General features: G+C 39.3%; 1 protein-coding gene across 1 annotated transcript in view; it reads right to left on the bottom strand.

The window, feature by feature from the left end:
- CORIN (corin, serine peptidase) overlaps positions 1 to 22,055 on the bottom strand; it is a 297,684-nt gene that overhangs the window by 232,419 nt on the left and 43,210 nt on the right. The window contains exon 3 of the mRNA XM_075066492.1: positions 19,662 to 20,105. Within this exon, the coding sequence (XP_074922593.1) occupies positions 19,662 to 20,105 (444 nt within the window). The remainder of the gene's footprint in view (positions 1 to 19,661; positions 20,106 to 22,055) is intronic.

The following is a 22,055-nucleotide window of genomic DNA, read 5'->3' as shown; positions in this document are numbered from 1 at the left end:
TTGATTCTTTGCACTAAGTTTAAACTTGCCACAATCTGTAAGTGCAGTATGACTTGTGAATCAATTCCATCACCTGAAATTCCAGCAATGCTTATTTATCCCAATACTAACAGTATAAGCTGCATTTACCACATACTTGCAGGTTTACCCTGAGCAGGTTATCAGATGGCTCATTGAGCTGCAAAGTGGTTTGGCCCTTGAAGTGCTGTATAACTTTACAGTACAGACCATCACATTGACCTGTGCCACATTACTGATTTTAAAACTCACAGTTTTATGATAGTTAATGAGCAAATCCACATTCCACTCATTCTTGGGAGGCTCAGTACTCAGCATACGGAGAAACAGATCCTGCAAGTGCTTGTTTGCATCCGTGAGGGTAAATACCTGTTTGCACTGGGACTTTACCTTTCCAGAGCAGCACATTTTGGCAAAATGATGTATTTGCCACATCTTCAGCATTCTTGCCCATATACAGAACAATATGCTATAGCTGCATATATAACAACCCTTAGTTACTTCTGACTGCTCTTTTTTTCACTTCACTTGATTGCAGGCTTTTATTAGCAGCAGGACACCCTTCCGTCCATGACTGCATGTCTGGGTGCTTACTAAAAGGTGGGCTTATGCTGCAACATGTGCACGTTTTTCCAGTTCACCCAGCCTGTTCAACTATTTTGCAGTCAGTCCATCTGCATGACATATGTCCATGCACATTCAAGGGTTAAATTGTCTGTCAATAACCTGCACAGAGTGTGACTACCATACTCAATGTAGGCTTTAATGAGCAAGTCACACAGTTCTCCAGATTCACAGGATTGTGCTGCCAGTTTTAAATCAGTCCCATATTGATCTATACTTTCCTCTTCTGATTGACTTCTAGTGAAAAATTTGTGCCTCATGTGTGACATTTCTTCATAGGCCTCAAACTTATTCTTTCAGACCTGTGTTCTTTCTTTAGCTGTTGAATTGTCAAATTGCAAAATGTTAAATACCTCTCTTGCTTCTTCACCTGCCACAAGACGAAATAATGTTGTTTGCAGCTGTTCATCTTTTTTGTCAGCACCACTCCCAATGCTGTACAGTACAAACCCTTGTGTCTACTTTCTCCAGTTTTCTGCTGCATTTCCTTCAAGCACTAACTTTCCTGGAGGCTTTAAGTCAGTCCATTTTTCATATGTTTTCTACTCTTTTCTTACTTTTAGCTTTGTTCTGACACCATGTAATAGCTGTTGCCAAGCAACTATTATACTATAAGAATAGATACTGGAGACTTTAAATAACAGTAAACACATAAGTTATTGTTGAGAACTGTAGAGATAGGTATTCCTAGCTTGCCTGCCTGGCTCAAAGTGGTGTAGCAAATGCAACGTGCTTCTGTTGATAAGACTCACTACATAATGATTTCCCCCATATGACATTATGGGTAACTTTGGTTTCTCCTCCAAAGTTCCTACTATCATTATAGATACTACACACTGCAGTGCAGCAGGGTTAGGACAGATGAATTGCACTGTTAGAGACACTGTCCTTCAGATGAGACATTAAAAGAGCAATTTTACTCTAAAAATTGAATGTGTACAGTTGGTGTGGTTCTATGTTTATTGCATCTGACTGACTGTGCATCAATGTCCTCAATTTACAAGTACAAGTTTTCTAATTGCCGTCCTGCAAACATAACCTGGGATCTTAAAGTGAAACTGGGCTCTGTCCTCCTCATGCATCTTTATCAGTAATAAAGATTCTGCAGGCCAAAGTATGCCCTTATTTACATCTGTAGAAACCCATTAAAGCTATCGGTGCGTGCTGTTTTGTTCAGAGGCCAAGATCCTAATTGCAGTATTATGTTCCAAGTTGATAAGCAGCAAACACATCAGTCTTAGCTACACAATTGTAACAAAATAGAGAGTTGTAAGAGTACACATAATTTGGCATGAAGGGTTTTTATTTCTGGTAATGATGCTTGAAAATGAAAGGACTTGGCTTGACTTTCAAATCACAGGTGTAGTTTGTAGGGGTATCAGAAAAAATTATATATTTATTTGTAAACTGAGCAAATTTTACATGTAGTCATTAAGAGGCAAACATAGCCTCACAATGCTGTTTTATAAAGTAAATTTTCAGCATAGAATTATACTTAAAGAAAAAAAGAGTCCCTGGATGAAATCCTAACCGCATTGAAATCAAGAGAAAAAAACTCCCATTGACTTCAATAGGGCCAAGATTTCAGCCCCCATCTTTGCAAGAGAAATGAGTCTGCAGCCTGAGCAGAACTCTCCCTAATGAATAGGAAGGACACCCAGCTCCAGCAGTGGCCTCAGCACTTCCTCACTGGACTTCACCACTTGAGTGTAACCCAGGAGCAGCAGCCCATAAATCCCCTAATTTCTCTGGAAACCCAGAGAGAGAGATCTGCAGAACCCCAAATAGAGAAGAGGGTGTTTGTTCACCCTCCATAAAATGAAGCTTTACCATCACCATGGAGACAGGCTTCTCAGCCCTGGTCTACACTGGGGGTGGGGGGTGTCGACCTAAGATACTCAGTTTCAGCTATGTAAATAGCGTAGCTGAAGTCAGCGTATCTTAGGTCAACTTACCTGGCCCGTGAGGATGGCAGCAAATTGATCACTGTCGCTCCCACGTTGACTCTGCTTCCGCCTCTCGTGAGCTGGAGTTCCAGAGTCAATGGGGAGCACGTTTGGGGATCGATTTAGCTGCATCTAGATGAGACACGATAAATCGATCCCCGATAGATCAATCTCTACTCACCGATGCAGAAGCAGTGAAGACCTGCCCTCAGAAACTTGAAAACCCCTCATACTTTCATTTTAAAAATCTGTCCATTATGGCTTTGAAGGATCTTAAATATGAAAGCAGCTATATAAACCCATTCTTTTCTTTTCTCTTAAAATTACACACCTAAGACTCTGGGTTTCTTTTGCTTAAGGTAAGAGCATAAGAACGGCCATACTGGGTCAGATCAAAGGTCCACCCATCCCTGTAGCCTGTCATTCGACAGTGGCTGATTCCAGGTGCCCCAGAGGGAATGAACAGAACAGATAATCATCAAGTGATCCATCCCATTGCCCATTTTCAGCTTCTGGCAAACAGAGACTAGGGACACAATCCCTACCAATCCTGGCCAAGAGCCATTGATGGACCTATCCTCCATGAATTTACCTAGTTCTTTTTTAAACCCTGTTATAGTCTTGGCCTTCACAACATCTTCTGGCAAGGAGCTCCACAGGTTGATTGTGCCTTGCATGAAATAATACTTCCTTTTGTTTGTTTTAAACCTGCTGCCTATTAATTTCATATGGCTGCCCCTAGTTCTTGTGTTATGAGAAAGAGTAAATAACACTTCCTTATTTACTTTCCCCATACCAGTCATGATTTTATAGACCTCTATCTTATCCCCCATTAATCCTCTCTTTTCCAAGCTGAAAAGTCCCAGTCTTATTAATCGCTCCTCATATGGCAGCCGTTCCATATCCCTGATTAATTTGTTCCCCTTTTCTGAACCTTTTCCAATTCCATTATATCTTTTTTGAGATGGGACAACGACAGCTGCACACCGTATTCAAGATGTGGACATACCACAGATTTATACAGAGGCAATATGATATTTCCTGTCTTCTTATCTATCCCGTTCTTAATGATTCCCAATATTCTCTTAGCTTTTTAACTTCTGCATTGAATGGATGTTTTCAGAGAACTATCCACAATGACTCCAAGATCTCTTTCTTGAGTGGTAACAGCTAATTTAGACCCCATCATTTTATATGTATAGTTGATATCCTGTTTTTCAATGTGCATTACTTTGCATTTATGAACACTGAATTTCATCTGCTATTTTGTTACCCAGTCACCCAGTTTTGAGAGATGCTTTTGTAGCTCTTCACAGTCTGCCTGGGACTTAACCATCTTGAGTAGTTTTGTATCATCTGCAAATTTTGCCACCTCACTGTTTATCCCTTTTTCCAGATCATTTATGAATATGTTAAAAAGGACTGGGCCCAGTACAGACCCCTGGGAGACATCACTATTTACCTCTCTCCATTGTGAAAACTGACCATTTATTCCTACCCTTTGTTTCCTATCTTTTAACCAGCTAACAATCCACAAGAGAACCTTCCCTCTTGTCCCATGACAGCTTACTTCGCATAAGAGACTTTGGTGAGGGACCTGATTAAAGGCTTTCTGAAAATCTAAATACACTATATCCATTGGATCCCCCTTGTCCGCATGCTTGTTGACCCCCTCAAGAATTCTAACAGATTGTTGAGGCCTGATTTCCCTTTACAAAAACTATGATGACTATTACGTTTATCTATGTGTCTGACAATTTTGTTCTTTACTGTAGTTTCAACCAGTTTGCCCAGTACTGAAGTCAGGCTTACCTCCTGCAACTGCTGGGATCACCTCTGGAACCCTTTTTAAAAATTGGCATCACATTAGCTATCCTCTAGTCATTTGGTACAGAAGCTGATTTAAATGACACATTATAGACTGCAGTTAGTAGTCCTGCAATATCACATTTGAGTTCCTTCAGAACTCTTGAGTGAATACCATAAGGTCCTTGTGACTTATTACTGTTTAGTTTATCAATTTGTTCCAAAACTTCCTCTAATGACTTCTCAGTCTAGGACAGTTCGTCAGATTTGTCACCTAAAAAGAATGGCTCAGATTTGGGACTATCCCTCACATCCTCAACCATAAAGTCCGAGGCAAAGAATTCATTTAGTTTCTCTGCAATGGCCTTATTGTCCTTGAGTGCTACTTTAGCAACTCAATCACCCAGTGGCCCCACTAGTTGTTTAGCAGGCTTCCTGCTTCTGATGTACTTCAAAAAAAATTTGCTATTACTTGTTGAGTCTTTGGCTAGCTGTACTTCAAATTCTTTTTTGGCTTTCCTAACTATATTTTTATACTTCATTTACCAGAGAGTTTATGCTCCTTTCTATTTTCCTCACTAGAATTTAACTTCCACTTTTAAAAGGATGCCTTTTTGCCTCTCACTGTTTCTTTTACTTTGTTGTTTAGCTATGATGGCTCTTTTTTGGTTCTCTTACTATGTTTTTTTTAATTTGGGGCATCCATTTAAGTTGAGCCTTTACTATGGTGTTTTTCAAAAATTTCCATGCACCTTGCAGGGATTTTACTTTTGGTGTCTAGAACAACTAGGAGTATGACATTCTAGCTAGGGTCTGGTCTTTGAACAAAACTACTTTCCAAAATTCACTCTCTTCTTCCCAAATTATAGTACTTGGTTTGGATCTCTATGATATCTTGTACATTTTTCATACCTGTCAACATAAAAGACAGCCAGCCCTCCTGGCCTATTTCGTCTGGAATTTCCCTTGGTGCAGTCCATTTTGGACCAGATTCTCATTTCAGATGCCTGCTGCATAACTCAAGAAAAGTCCCTGCCATGTGGTTTTCTTGTGATGTGCCACAATGCATGCCACTTGTCTGAGGTTAGACTATATTAAACTACCATCAGGGGGATCTGTAAACTGTTTTTTCCTTAATTAAAATAGCAGTATTTAGATCAACTATATTACAATGAAAGGTGTACTCTATTAAAAAAAATTCATATGGGCTTTGAGTTCAAAGTAAGATGAGAGTTTCACATTCCAGAATTCTCATAAACTGCAAGCTCACTTTCTTAACAAAATAAAGAAGTTGGTTGCTGGGCTGAATGTCCGATTGATATTAAACTCTGAATACTTCAAAGAAGTTTTAATTAAATCTGCTCAAAATGTTCCTATGAAGATAATTTTTCACTTCCTCCATAATCTGTCTGGTTTTGTCAGTCATTGAAAGGGTACTGTAATTTCTTGATTACCTGTTCTGGTTTCCTCTAGTATTTCCACTTTAGACTTTAGAAAATATTTGTTTTTCTGACATCTGTCCTGCATTTGCCTTGTAAAATAATGAGAAAAAGAATGCATTTAATTTCTTCAGCAATGTCAAGTGCTTTGGTGTTTAAATTATTCTTGCAATCTGTTAGAGATCCCTGCTGTCTCCTTCCCAGGCTTCCTTTTTGTTCTAAGTGGTGGGAATTTTTCTTTTTATAACTTAGCTTATTATGTAAATATATTTCTTTTCATTCTCTATCCCTGCCTTTTCTATTAGTTCTTTTTTTATGTCAACTTCATTCTGTAATTTTTTACAGTCCTCTTGTATCTTGAATAGGTCTCTTATTTTCCTTTACAGTTTATATATCCTTGTTCATACAATGAATAAAGTGACTGGTATTCATAATCCATGGACACATAATTTATCTTTCAATATTTTTCACTTCCATCACATTCCTTTTTTAATTAATTCAATTCAGATTTCACTCAACATTTCCTGAAGTTAAAAGGGACATTGTAAAGTTTCAAATCACAATTTAAAAATTGCCTTACTAATACACATTTGATTATTTAAACACACATGACTTAAAAATAATCTAATTTACAATTTCCTCTTTATGGATTTTAACTTATTTAAATGATGTAATGAATGCCTGTTGTAACCAGGATATGCCTGGTCATCTTTAAGAAAGTAGCATTCTTTAAAAGACAGAGGATGCTGCTGGTGCTCCCTGGATGAAGAGATCATCAACTTTAATTCATAAATAAATACCAATCATAATAAATAAGAAAACTTATTACTTTAACTGAATAGTGCTTCACAAACATTAATTTATTAATCTGAATACTCTGTGAGGCAGGCACATTAATGTCATCAAACCCACAAGACTCTTGATTTTCAAAGGTTCTAAGCATCCACAATGCCCACCGACTTAAACTGCAGTTCTGGGTGCTCAGCACTTCTAAAAAAATCAGTCCCGCGATTGCTCAAGTAGGGCACCCAAAACCAGAGGTTCCTGACTTAAAGGTTTCAGAGAAAGTCTATGGTATACCTAAAACTTGAACAAGGAGATTCCCTGACCTGTATACAGACATCTAGACCACAGACTGCTTTTTAAAAACATTAATTGTACTATAAGCCAAACATTTCAACTTAGGTGTCTAAAGTTAGACACCAAAATAATAGTGGCCTGATTTTCAGAAGTGCCGAGGACCAACAAATTCCACTGAAGTCAATGAGAGCTGTAGGCACTCAGCACCTTTGAAAATCAGGTCACTTTTTAATATTAAGGAATTTAACTTTGGTCCCAGTTCAGGAAAGTATCCCTACCCAGGACAGCATTTCACTATGTGCTTAAGTGTTGTTTTGAGAAGGGAACGCTTTAGTCCATGCACAAATTTTTTCCTGAACAGGCATCTTTCATGGTAGGCAGCTAAGTTTGAAAACCTTGGCCTATGTTATTTGCAGATATCTTGAAATGTAATGTGTGCGCCAATGTGCAATATTAGGCAACATTTATAAGAATAAGAGGTTCATGGAAGAGGTGACTGTAGCTGAACATGTAGGGCATTCCAAGCAGGTTCCAAATTCTGTGAGATTGTAGGAATGACTAAGTAATGTGGAATATGATAAAGAAATACAACATCACTTTATCTAAACGCCTACACATGATGACCAGGAAAAGGCAGAGTTGTTGCAAAATCCTCACAAATCAATGAAAACAATTCTTCTCATCCTGCTCTATGGCAATTTAGACATATAAATACCACAACAAGGAAATAAGAAAATATTTAAGAGGGAAACTCTCCTTTAGAAGAGAGGCTCACAAATATTTTCACAGTATGGACCATATCTCACTAGACTGTTATATAGACTGTCTTGTCTCCCATTTGTTATTGTGCAGACCACATCCCCTCCCACTCATAATTGCTTACATGGAAAAGTAATGGTGGAAAAGTACTGAATGTATGTTTTGCTTCCCTTAATGTGATTAAGCAGATTAAGAAAAAGGGATGCACTGTGATCTAAAGGTCATGATGGTGAACTGAGAGTCAGACCTGAATTCAATTCTCCACTCTGCAATGGCCCTATAGTGTGACCTTGGGAAAGTCTCTTCCCCTCCGACCTGTTTATTTAGATTGTAATATTTTCTGAGTGGAGACTGTGACTGAGCAGAAAGTGTCTAACACAATGGGGGTCAAATCTTGGCTGGGGCCTCTAGGTGTAATACAGATAATACTGCTAATAACAGTGAGTTAGTGCCATGTGGTTAACCAGCTCTCCACAGAACATCACCAAATACTGTGTGGACTTCTAATAGTCTGTGGACCACTGCTTTGGAATTCCTGACTTACAAAGAAAAAAAACCCCAAAACCATCTCACCTTAGAACTCGTCTCAGTTACTCAGTATGGTTACAGCAATATATAAATATTTAATACATTAATAAGGATTTTCCAGCATTCACTTCAATTTCTCCCAAAATATCATCTCATGCTCACTCAGTGATGATGTTGCCCAAAATATGTTTTAGGATACTCTAATGGTTCTGCAAACAACACAGAGCTGTCCTTTCAAAACTGTTACTATCTGGAAAAATTGAGATAGGCGATAGCCCTGTAACCAAAAATAGTTAAGATATATTTACACTGCCCTAATGCCTTTCACAGTGAAAATGACATGCTTAGGGATTCCAGGCTTGTGATAGTTAGTATAGCTTTTGCTGTCATGCTATTATCCTTTTTGCAAAGGATATAAAACCTATTGCTTCGGATTTTAAACCATTGCACACCCCATCCTCCTTAGGAGTGGGTCGGGGTAGTGTCTATCAGACTTGCTTAGGCACTGTCCTTAGATACCACTTCCTCCACCTCCCTGGACCACTTCCTACAACATCTCCTGAGGTAGCAGTCCATACAGCCTCATGGTCTTCAGAGTCCCTTGTGAAGGTAAATCCCTGGGAGTCCGACTCCCAGCAATCTGCTGAAGATAGCAGTGCATCAGTCTGGTCCCCGAGTTTTTTGGTTTCCCGCAGTCTGTGGCTGTAGCAGCTCCTGGCCTGGAGCCTCCCCCAGGCATCTTTGCCCCGCGGTGGCCAGCCTAGAATTAGCTCGGCTCTTCTATACTGAGGCAGCAGTTGGAGCATGTCCAGCCCGGTGTGAGGGGTGGGACTTCGGCCACCCATAATGTGGAGTGAATTATCTCTTGTCCAGTGGGGGGTATGCACATCCCATCACAGTTTGATGTATGGTAATATCCCTGCTCCTCATCAGAGACTTTGACATGAAGGGTGCAGAATGACAGAAGGTTTTGTGCCACTCAAGTCAATAAGAGAGGAGCTTGCTTTAAAAGTGCTGCAGACCACATTCCTTCTTGTTTCCTTCTATGGGCTATGACAGAAACATTGTCCAGTAAGACTCTTATCGTGTAGAGTGAGCTAGTGCTCTTATGCCATATCAGACTGCTCTGAGCTCCAACAAGTAGATGCTGTATTATAATCTCTCTTTTGGGACCATGTATACTGGATCATGGCAGGGCCAACTGTGCTCACCATCCTCCCAGGCTGGCATACATTGCAAGGACCATCTAGTCTAGCTTTAATGATTGAGTACAACATTATTAATCTGTCCTTTTCTAGACACTATTTCAGAGAGCTAGATACAGCCTGTGGGACTTCTACTCTCACTGATGGCTGAGCTATGGATAAGCCTTGAATGTGACCTGAACTACTGTAGCAGGCACATACACAAAACTGGCATCCCTAAATTAATTTGAGATTGAATTGTCACTTCTGTGGCACCTCTTATTTTCCTTATACTATCCAAATTCCACTGATGTTCCATGGAGATGAATACCTTATGCCTGAGGGCATCTATTATTCATCTGGTGGTGAAGGTAGACTGCACAGTGAATATTTAACTTCATACTCCAAGTATTATAAATCTGTGATTCTCCAGAAGAATTCTCTATTGACCTCAGGATGTTCATTTCCATGTTGCCTCTTGACAGGACCATGATCAGCTGATTGTCCAAGAAGAGTATATATGTTTATCTCTTCCTGTCTAAGGGTTGCTACTGTGACCACTAGGACTCTGGCTCTGTGGATAGTCCAAACAGGAAAGATTGGTACTGTAAGAGAGTTGCCAGTCATAAGAAAAGTAAAGAGACTGTCTATGGCATCAGTCCCTAAACTTTTGAGGGTCACACCCCTCCGTTACCTCTGTCCACGCCCCCCCACACCGCTGGAACTAGGAGTGGGGCCACAGCTCAGGAGGGGGGACATGGACAGGGGAAAGGGGGCCAGGAGCGAGGCCGGGACCAGTGGCCGAGGCTGGGGCCGGGATTGGATCTGCAGCCAGGATGCGGTGGGGGCTGGCAGTCAGCCCCACAGCCAGGTGAATCTCTGCTCCTGGCCTTGCCCCAAGCCTCGGCCCTGGGCCAGGAACAGAGCCATGTCCAGTGGCCGACACTGAGGGCTGGTGAGGGGCTGGGAGACATGCTGAGGCTGGGGACAGGGCTAAGCACAGGGCCAGAGCCAGGGACGTGGCTGGGAGCGGGACTAGAACAGAATGGGAGTGGGGAGAGGCTGCTTGCCACTCCCTCCCTGCACCCATGGGGCCTGTCTCAGGCCCCGCCATGCCTTCCCAGACATTCCTCCATGCCCCCTAGGGGGGTGTGCCCCACACTTTGGAGACCTCTGGTCTATAGGGAGGGGAAACTGGGATGTGAAGATAAGCTTCCTTCAGATTTGTGGAAAACAGGAATTCCCAGATTAGAATGAGGAGGAAATATGATAGGTTGAGAAGACAGGGGGGCGGCGTGAGGCATTGTTGGCTCTTTTGTGGCGGGGAGGGTAACAATTTACTTGGCACATTTTTTTGAAGAGGGTGGGGAAACAAGAGAATTTTGCATTAGGAAATGTCACATATCTTGCTTGGAGACAAGTTACAAAAAGCAGCACCTTGTTAAAATTTGGGGAGAATATCACAAAGGCAGACACTCCAATGACTCAGTTTTTATGTGCAGAGTTTATACGGTATTGTTAAATGTGAGTAGGCCCTTCTGATACTTGGTATGGGTATGTTCCTTGAAGACTCAAATTATTTTGTTTTCATATTTTAGTTTAGGACTGAGGTTTTATGCCTAATATTTTTTGTTCTTTTATGCGTTGTGAGCAGATGATCTGTTAAATTTCATCTTTCCTCAAACCAGTCCTGAGATTGGCTGATTTGAGCTGTAATTTGTTCCATACCTTGTATTTCATCTAGCCACAGCCTAATTTTATCAGTCTTTAGTGTGCCATATATGGAGATGCATTTCCAAGAAACAAGTGATAAGATTCATTTCATTCTGTGTTTTTCTGAAGGAGCTGGGGGTCTATTTCCAGCATCACAGAAGGCTGGACTGAGTGTTGAAGGTATATTTGAAAGCTTTTGTGTGAGAAATTAAATTTTTTAAATACAAATGTGTTTGCTGAAGAAGAGACACAGACATTCAAATGCAATGCCTTACAGATGTGTTTCCAATAAATTAAAATGAGGACTGGGTTACACTAATAGAATTTAATTATTTAATTACACATGTGTTTTCATATTTTTATAGTTGGAATAACAAAGACAAATATTTTGTTAACAACATAAAGATTCACAGTAGAGACATAAAGGCTACAAATAGGGAAGGAGTGAGCTATCTAAACAGAGTCTTGTTGGATTCCCAGTTACCAGTACTTGGTCACCATTTACCAGTAGCCAAGGGTACTTTTTACAGTTATGTCCTAGAGGACGTCATGACCTCTTTTTTGTGATGCAATCTTACCACCGTAATTCATGCCTTCCTTACCTCCAGACAACACTAATGTAATGTGTTCTACTTGGGATGGTACCTTAAATCTATTCAGAAACTAAATCTAGGGCAGAATGTAGCAGCCCGCTTGGTAATTGGAGTACTGCAAGTACATGCAGCCTGGATGTTGTAATCTGCAATGCCTCCTTTGGATTTTCCAGGGGAAATTTAAGATCCTGGTATTGATCGATAAACTCCTAAATGCCCTGAGGCTGACCAATCACCACTCCCTGTGCCATAAATTCCACAATTGAGTTCTACAGAAGCACTCAAGCTGGACCTCCACTGAAAAAAAAAACAAGAAGAGGTTGCTAACAGAAGTTTCTATGGAAGATCTTTTCCTTTGGAACATTCTTCCCATTGACCCAAAATACTGTAGCCCAGATCTGTTGACCTTCAGGGCAAGTGCTGTGATGATGATGCTGACTTTCTTTTACATACTTTACATTGTATTTCTAGGGTGATATTTTCATAAGTGCTCAGTAGTGGCCTAACTCTGCTATGAATGAGCCTATGGTAAAACTCTCCTTGACTTCAGCAGGAACAGAGATTTACCAATCCTGATTACTTTTGAAAATCCCACCCTTAATTATCAGAGGCATCCACAGTGTAAGATAAGTACCCTTTCAATTGTATACATATAAATCAAATACAATAAATAAAATAAAAACAAACTGTAGTGTTCAATACTTCCCAGGGAGGAGAGGGGTTGGAAAAAATCACTTATTCAAGATAGAATTTATTAAATAACATCTCCTTTTATACACCACTGTAAATTTTAAATTAAAATCTCACATAACACACTGTTATGTGCACAACAATATGCAAGCATATCTGACAAGTACACACTAAAGTCCTGATCCTGCAAGCTTGTTAATGCAAACTGACTCTCTGCCCACATGGTGCCCCAATGAAGTCAGGGGGGCTCTGTGTGGACATAGCAATTAAGAGGTTAGCAAACACATTAGTTTGCAAGGCTGGGGATTAAATGTCTAGCAAATGTTTTGCAGATACTCTGTTCTTTCTAGTTTGTCACCTTATGCTTTAATGTAAAGAGAGGCACGCATAATTGTTTTGATCAAACAATTTCTATCAGGATCATTTACTGTTTAGAATATATCTATGTTAATAGCAGATATCAAACTTAAAATGTGATTATGATAAAAAAAAGTGGCAATTGGAAAACAATATTTTCTCACTCGAAAGACCTGTATGTATTCTGGATCCTATCTATTTACTGACAAAAAAAGTGTTTAATATTTATCACTCGTTAGTGCCACAGAGCCAATTCAGCTCTGTCGGATAGTATGTTGGGCTCTCTTCTGGGTCTCATAACAACAACAGGAATTGTTAATTAAAATTTTGTTTGCAGAATATTTATCATCGGTCATGTGCAAGCCAAAGAGAATACAGGTTGGCTATCAGAGTTTGAGGAACTAGCAGTTAGGAAAACCTTCTTTTTACATGTAAATTGAGTAGATTTAATCTGGATGCCATTGAGAAACAAATATGAAAAATTTTACACAGTCACTTTTCAGAGTAGAGCCACACTTAAATTGTGCAAATAATTCACAGGCTGGAGGTTTGTAAAACTCAAAAGGAGTATTTTTGAATGCTCATACTTCAACTTCCCCACTCCAAACACAAAGTCTTTTTATTTCTTTAATGTCATTTGTCTAATAAGTAGAGACATCTTTCCTCAGTCATGGCTTTTTTAGACCTTTACATGTTATACTGATTACAGCAGATTACCATAAAATTAGGCCAAGACTGCTTTCAGTACAATTAAGCAGGCCCCCATATTATATCTTACGCAGTTATTCAGACATGCAAATTCTAATTACCCAATATTCCAAGACAAAGAATTTTTTATTGATAAGAGAATAGAACCATTTATTTTTTCATTTTTATCAATCATCATGACAAAGTTCACGTAAATAGATTTTGTGCCTGGGCTAGTAAATTTTCATGATAATTTTGCAAGGCTCAATGTATTAGATATTCAAGCTACAGTTACTGTGGCCAATTTATCATCACTTCAGATTTCCTGTTCCCAAATGATACTTATTTAGAATGTTTTTACTTTTTATTTTGTTCTTGGACTTCAAAAGTTTTCAGTGAGAAAAGAAAGAAAATGTTAGAAAGAGCAAGAGATTCAGATTGAAAGACATGACCTGTCTTTGCTGGTTACATGTGAATACTGTATTCTCCAAATAATTCTATGCAACATGACAGTAGTTCTGAACCATAGGTTGATGCATCAGTACTAATACTTTAGGCTTGTGCCTGATATTCTAGACTCTACCTTGGTACATTAATGACGAGACTACATCCACATCCTACTTTACTGGAAGTGCTATAATCTACAATGGATTGTGCAGAAGCATGAAGTAGACCAAGTCTGAGTGTAAGTCGCAACATCCAGTTCCCAGAAGCAGGCACTAGCTAACAAAGCCAAGGCATACATCTAGTAATCTGGTATAGAGGCCAAAAAAATAGCCATACAACCAGACAACCCTAATCTACCTGGTACTCTAGCACAATAGCCACAAATACCCTTTACTGAAACAACCAGATAATTCATTTTACCTGTGTTTTTGAGAGAGAAAGAAAGAATGTGGCAAGTTTGAAAAGGAAATAATACGGTTCTCAGCCAATTAATTTACAGTACCACTAGTGTTCACTCCTGCCATTCCTAGGGAGCATCGTGCCACCCTTGGCATATTACTTCACACATAAAATAATAACTATCAACTGGCCAAGAGGTTGTCAATCAGCATCTGTTTGAACTATAAGTCATAAAATGTAAAAAATGTACTACATATGCGCAAAGAGGAACATTGGCTCAAGGCTGAAAAGGACTTGTGCTCTTTACATAAAAATTGGTGTTAAAGTGCTACATCTATAATTCTAAATGCACACAGATGTCTCAAAGGCAGGGGAAAACAACAGGTACAAAACCAGCTTTGTTCTAACCTGGAAGTCTCCCACTCAGCAGCACAGCACACTGCCAAAAAGCTGAAGAGTGTAGACACACTGAGCAAGCGAAAATGTAATTGTGAGGGGGTGTATGCAATCATGTATTCATACTACCACATATAGTATTCATTCCAATGTACATCTGAGTCTGTTAAATATATTATATAGAGGATTGTTTCACTACTATGTATTTAGGTAGGTGATCATCTAGAAACTAAATATGCACAATAAGGAGCCATGATTTTAGGGTGAACAAATGTCCCAATTTTATAGGGACAGTCCCAATTTTTTAATCTTTTTCTTACATAGGCTCCTATTACCCACATCCCGATTTTTCACATTTGCTGTCTGGTCACCCTACATGAGTTAGCACAATAACTGTAGTGAATTAGAGTCACAAACTTAGTTGGAGGGACAATATATGATGGGATTGACAAACTTACTAAAATTTGTCCCCTAAATGTTGGATATTTATTTTGTATACTTCTAAATTGCTTATGAGGGGAAAAAGTTAAAGGGTAGTAAGTCTCTTTTCCCTGTTAAACATAAACTGAAATGAAAGAGAAGGTTGTATTATTATTTCAAACTCTCTGTGACATTAACTTATTTGTAAAATGGAGGGCTGATACTCGACTGCCTCCTAAAATAGAAGTACAAGTCCTTGCTCAATAAGAAATATTATAAGCATCAGTGAGCAGAAGAGGTGAAATGTGACCTCACAGGGCTAGTCTACACTGGCAATGCTAAAGTGCTGCCACCTTGTGTGCTCGCTCTAAAAAAATCACTTCCATGAGGGACGCAGTTCTCAGCGCTGGGGCACTGTCTACACTGGCTCTTTAGAGCGCTGAAACAGGTGTTTTTTCACATCCCTGAGCCAGAAAGTTGCAGCACTGTAAATTGCCAGTGGAGACAAGCCCTGTTGTCTCCTGGCTCCCAGCCCCTGTGCACCTTTACTTAGGCTAAAGGGTACTTTGATCCCTGTGCACCTTTACTTAGGCTAAAGGGTACTTTGATTAAGACGACTCTCTCTCTCTCTCTCTCTCTGACTCATCAGTGCTTCAGATCAGGGAGCCTACTTCATCTGAACTGCAGAACATCCTACAATATCTGATACACTTAAGAGCTCTCCTCCTCTCCCTCCCTCAGCAACATCAAAGTCTCCCTCCCTCCTTATAATACAGCTGCAACAAATTTGTGTTTCAACAAAAAATCAAAATAGCTCGAGGTAAAAAACATTTTGAATTTTATCTTGAAGAAACACTATGTCCTTTAAGATAAACCAACACATGTAAAAATATTTTTTTTCTATTTACTGTCAATTAGTGAACTAACAGAATACCACAAAAAAGGTTTCTAAATTAAATGATTATACTTTCTTGGACCTCTGGATTCTTTAGAAGTTTCCCTATTGCTATTTTTGTTCTTAGAAAACAAACACTCACATGGACTATGCTTGACCTATGCCAGTGACTTAAATCTATAGAGCACACTCCGTTTCCAAAACAACAAACCAGAAATACAGCCACATTAATTCAAATCTCTTGACCAGAAAAAACACATTTCTCCCCTTTCCTTCCAACACAGATGTAATTCAGAGTACTCCTTTACTAAACTGCTTTAAAGGAATTTAATTTCCCTGTTCACTACCTTTATTTAAAAATAAATTTTCAGTCACCTCTTATTTAATAGAGAAGAAACCAAAACCTCTCTCAGTGAAAATCATCTTTTGTTTCAAAACCTCCCACCTATGGGATAAAAGTTAAAACTTGATGATAGGTCACATAAAACTATCTTCCACTATGTTAGAACAAAAATTACATCTAATGGTAACAATTTTACTGTACTTGGTTTATTGCTGTGGCGATAACTAGGGAATGTTTACTACACACATAGGAGAGTGATATGAAGCAGTAAACTTAGGAAACTTCATACAAAAAAGCAATTTTAAAGAGAATACTGAAGTTACAAAGGTTACTGCGAGAACATCAGAACCATTAAATATATGGAGACACTATTTTAGTCAACTACTGAATGGTGAGCCAGTGGCCAATCCCCCAGATATAGAGGACAGAGACAATCTGTATGTCAAATGAGGCCAATCACCAGAGTAGATGTAGAAATGACCGTCAATCAGTTAAAAATTGGAAAGGCACCAGGTCTGGACAACACACTGACAGTGGTTCTTAACTTAGTCTACCATGTTCTTCTAGTCATTTTTATAGGCCTTTTACAAAAGATATAGGAAGAAGTGAAAATACCAAACAAATGGAAAAGGGTCATGCAGTGAAACTGAAAAAGAAAGGAGAACTCAGTCAGTGTAAAAGCTGGAGGGGCATTCCTATGCTGTCTATTCCAAGTAAGGTATTTACATATATTATTCTATACAAAATAAAGAGAGTGGTAGATTCAAGGTTATGACAAGAACAGGCAGAGTTCAGAAGGAGGAATCACATATAAATCAAATGATAATCTTATGTATCATCATAGAAATGTGGATCAAATTGCAATCACTACTTTATTTGAATTGTATAGATTTCCAGAAAGCCTTTGACACAGTGGATGGAACAGTTTAATGGAGGTTGTTTTGTCACTATGGAATACCTCAGAAATATGTGAACATCGAGAGCTTTTATGAAAATATGACATGCCACATTATACATAAACAGCAAACTGACTAAACCATTCAATGTTACTATGGGCATCAGGCAAGGATGTCTTTTGTCACCCATATCTTTTTACTGATAGTGGATTCAGTAATGAGAACGACCACAAAACCAAAGGGCATACAATGGACTTTCACACAAAAGTAAGAGGACCTTGACTTTGCAGATGACATCAACTTACTAACCCATACCCAGAGAGACATGCAAGCTAAAATTATCTCTAGGCTTATGCACAATTAGTAGGGTTGAAAATCAACACTGAGAAAACTAAAATCATGAGAATAAACCCATAACAAGAAACACCAATAACACTTTCTGAAACTGACAAAGAAGAGGTCCGATATTTCCCATAGCTTGGCAGCACTGTAAGTACAACAGATGGAAACAGACAAAGGTTATTTTATTGTTTTAATAAGTTTTCTCTGCAATGCTCTCACCTTAAGAATAAATGTGTTTGCTAATAAAGAGCTACATGCTCACTCGTAACTGCTGACAGTTATAGCTGTTCATAGCCCTGGGAAAGAAAGCAAAGTGTAGACTCTGTCCCGTTTACTCTGGCTTGATGGGGACATCACAGTGTAGGCAGGGAACTGTGCAGGCTGCCAAAAACCCGGCCAGGAGGGAGAAAGATGCTAATCTCCACCCAAGAGAGGTGACAGGTCCACATGGTTTAGAGAATACTTAGTCCTGCCATGAGTGCAGGGGACTGGACTAGATGATCTCTTGAGGTCCCTTCCAGTCCTATGATTCTATGACAGCAGAGGAGCCAGGAGCCCAGGTGAGTGTCCTTGGTGGACCACAAGGGAGAAATATAGGTGCATTTGCTCTGAACTGTGACAACAGTGTGCAATATATTCCTAAAATTTACTCAAGAAGAGAAATCAGAGCTCCCAGCCATCCACCCCTTTCCATGGAGAGGTTACTACAGCCGTATTTTTTGGAAGCTTTCCTTGTTTTCATGTCATTGTAGGAAAAAAAAGGAAATAGGACTTGGAAATGTCTCTTTGGATTTAGCAAGGGCTTATCCTCTGTTGTGATGAAGAAGAGAAAAGCAGATAAAGGCATCCTCAGTGCTGAAGATATAAATCGTATCTCACAGGAAAATTTTACACTAAGAGTTTTCTGATTTGACATTCTTAAATCACATCAGTTCAGCTTGAATGATACAACGATTAAAAATTTCAGATAAATTAGTATCGGCTGTTACTGTTTAACTAGCCACAGTGCCCGGCAGCAGAGTATGGCACATATCATTCTCCTTAAAATAACCAATAGTATAAATCTTTCAGAAGCAGTTACCACCATGAGACACTGTCTCTCTAACCCTGCTACAGAAGTTCTCAAAAACACCATGACATTACTAATAGACTGACATTCTCACATCATTCTGCTTACTATTTCATCTCTGATTAAATCAGATAGCTGATTTATTCCAGTTCTGTGAAGATACCTTTGTGGTATCAGATGATCAACAGCAAGACAATGGTATCAAAGTAAAAGGGAGCACTCAATGTTATTTTAATACTGTACCACTGCGTTTTAGAAAATTATGCAGGAATGAGACCAATGAGTCCCACCCCCATCCCGCCAAACCCTGCTAATAAAATTACCATAGTGTTATGGTATTGCACCAGTAGCTGCAGTCATAATGGTAAAACCTGACCACGATTATTTCAACATTATTTGTTGTTATTGCTTATTATTTCTTTAAAGTCCCCACAAATGTGATAGAATATGTATTTGTAAAGAACCCAGTAGCTTTAAATTGGGCAGGAATTTGTCCAATAAGATACAAAAAAATGTAACCTTAACATTAGGGCCCCTATTCAGCACTGTGCCTAATTTTAAGCGTGTGAGTAGGCCCATTGACTTCAATGCAACTATTCATGCACTTAAAGTTAAACGTGTTTAAACCATCTTACTGAATTGGGGCCTAAACTGATTTTTAAAATCACTTGAAATATGAAAGAACTGAGTCAAAAATACAGAGTTAAAGTCTGCAACAACTCACTTTCAGCCAAGATAAACATGCAAAGCTATCACAATATGCAATATGTCAACCAAACAAACAGCAGTCTAAGTAAGAGTTACTTAACCACAAAGGACGTTCATGTCTCTTCCACATCAGGGATGACTACGTATTCTGATAAATTGATTCCTTAAGATATGGAACCTACATGATGAAAACTATCTAGAACTGACTTCTATTCCTGAGAATTCATGGGTTTGGGAAGCATTCCAATCACACTACCAACTGTATTTTTTTTGTACTTTTTTGTGTCATAATTAGTTAGAGTCAAATAAAATATCATCTTACTTTTTTTCAGATTCATTTCTTGTACAGCAGCTGGATGGATAGAACTTAATGTAGGTAGAGAGGATATTCTGTCTGTGATCTTGATGGATGTGTCTGTGGACCAAAGAGTTTTCTCCTCTGTAGTGGCAAATGACCATGTATGGTCTTCAGGGGCGCTGGTCAAAATACCAGTAGCAGTGTTGAATGGTGGGGCTGCTGTAATAGGAGCCAAGGAATCTTCCTGTAAGGCCTGCCTAAACATACTTAAGTTTTCATGCATTTGGTCAATATGGGATAAAGGGCTTTGGGTCCAGGAAGATGGCAGCACTTTGAGATCCACTATGGGAACCACATTCGAACCATTTTCAACAATATTTGGAAAAGGCATGTCAGATGTTCGAATGTTACCACCAGCAGCTAGAAGGTCACTCCCATTTGAATAAAAACATGTTTTTTCTAATATACCTGGAAGAGAAAAAAAAAATGTTCAACACTTACAATCAACACATTCACCAGGATTATTAGGAAGGACAGAAATTTAACCAAATAGAAGTCGTATAGCTTTCAAAAACTAACACAATAATTGTTAAAATAATGTTGTGACAGTGCACCCCATAACCTTCATAGTGATAGTATTATGATACGATTAAGACATAATTATAATGTATTTTGTGCAAGATAAGTCATGTGAGGTGTCTTTGGAAAAGTTACCATTTGCTGAATATGATTATTCTATTTGTATGCATGTACCACTTTTGCATCTGAAGTTATGAATATTGACTATGTATCTGTATTTTCAAATGTAGTTACATCTGGGTAATGCCCACTAGAAAAGATGTTTTCAGTCTAGATTGTGGGTGGGGAAGGGCCTATTCAGGGCAGTGGGGCATTAGGAAAAAACAATAGGCCTTAAGAGAAGCTTATCTCCCATCTGGGGAGCCTTCCTGAGAACGCTACAGACCGCCTCTGAGTCATGGCTGCTATGAATCTACAAGGACATGTGATGAGACCACATGTCTCTGGACTCTGTCTTCGGATGTCAATATTTTTCCACAGACTGGTCTGGAAACCAAGTTTTGGGAAAAAAGGGTTCTCCCCACGTGCAAAAGCTATATAAGGCAAGGAGTGACATCATCTGGTCTGGGTTCTTCACTCCTCACACAAGAAGAATCCTGGAAACACCTGAGGAACAAAGACTGAACTGGGAGAAGTGCTGGACCCAAGGTAAAGAGATTTTTAGCCTGAGAATGAAACAGCTGGGGACTCCAAACTGTAAAGCAACTACAGCTTGCCCCTTAAGAATCTGCAGTCTGCTTGTATCATCTCTTAGGGTGAGACTTTGCTAATCATATCCAATCTATTTAGTATATCAAGCTTAGTTTGCATTTTTTGTTTATTTGCTAAGTAATCTGCTTTGATCTGTTTGCTATCACTTATAATCACTTAAAATCTTTTGTAGTTAATAAACGTGTTTTTGCTTTATCTAAACCAGTGCGTTGGAGTGAAGTGTGTGGGAATCATAACTCAGGGACAAAGGTTGTTGCATATTCCTCTCCACCTTGAGGGACGGAGCTTACGCTTTACAGTTTTTTAATGAGCTTATGCTGTACAGTTCCCTGTGCAGCACAAGACAGTATAATTTTGAGCTTATACTCCAGAGGAGGCATGTATCTGAGGAGTTGGGAGTTGCCTTAGCTGTAGCCTTCCTATGCAGGGGCTGGTCAGAGAGCCCGCATGTACCTGCAGCTGGGTGTGTCCTTACCTGTATGAATGCTGACAAAAGTGCAGGCTGGAGAGCTTTGCAGCTTGTCACAGCAGTACAGTGTGAAAGGGAGCCCAGACTGGTGGGGCAGGGGGCTTGGTGATACCCCAAGTTCCAGATGGCACCCATCAGAAATGTATTTTTACTTGTAAAAAAAGTTTCTTAGGTCAGATGTTTTAGTTCTATTCTAAGAATTTTCAAAAGGGCCACCAAGTAAAATACAACCACAGCCAAATAAAAGCCATAACATATCATTAATTCGCCACCCACCACAAATAAGTAGTCCTCACTAAACACAAACTAAAAACATTTTAGCCTTATCCAGAATGAAGTCACTGTACTTTCACTTGGGGATGGAGAAACAGTTCTGCATTGGATACAATGGTGCCATGTTCTGGCAATTTGATTGGGAACTGGGCTCAGAGCTTCACGTACTGTTCCAAGCTTCCAGGGAATTCAGTGATGGGAAGCTCTTTAAAGGGAATTAGTACATGGAGTGGAGGCCTGCAGATTAAGACACATGGAGGCTGGTTCTGGACACTATCTTCTTGAAATGCTTCCCTGTCCTATTTGCATAGGGAGAGACAGATTCAAGAATAAGCAGGTAGATTTCTGGTCCAATGCCATGTCCCTGCTGCACACTATCCCCCAGA

The sequence above is a fragment of the Chelonoidis abingdonii genome, chromosome 5 (genome assembly GCF_003597395.2).
Source record: "Chelonoidis abingdonii isolate Lonesome George chromosome 5, CheloAbing_2.0, whole genome shotgun sequence".
Classification (NCBI taxonomy): Eukaryota; Metazoa; Chordata; order Testudines; family Testudinidae; genus Chelonoidis; species Chelonoidis abingdonii.
Note: the sequence above shows the minus strand (reverse complement) of the source record. Positions and strands in the feature narration are given on the sequence as shown.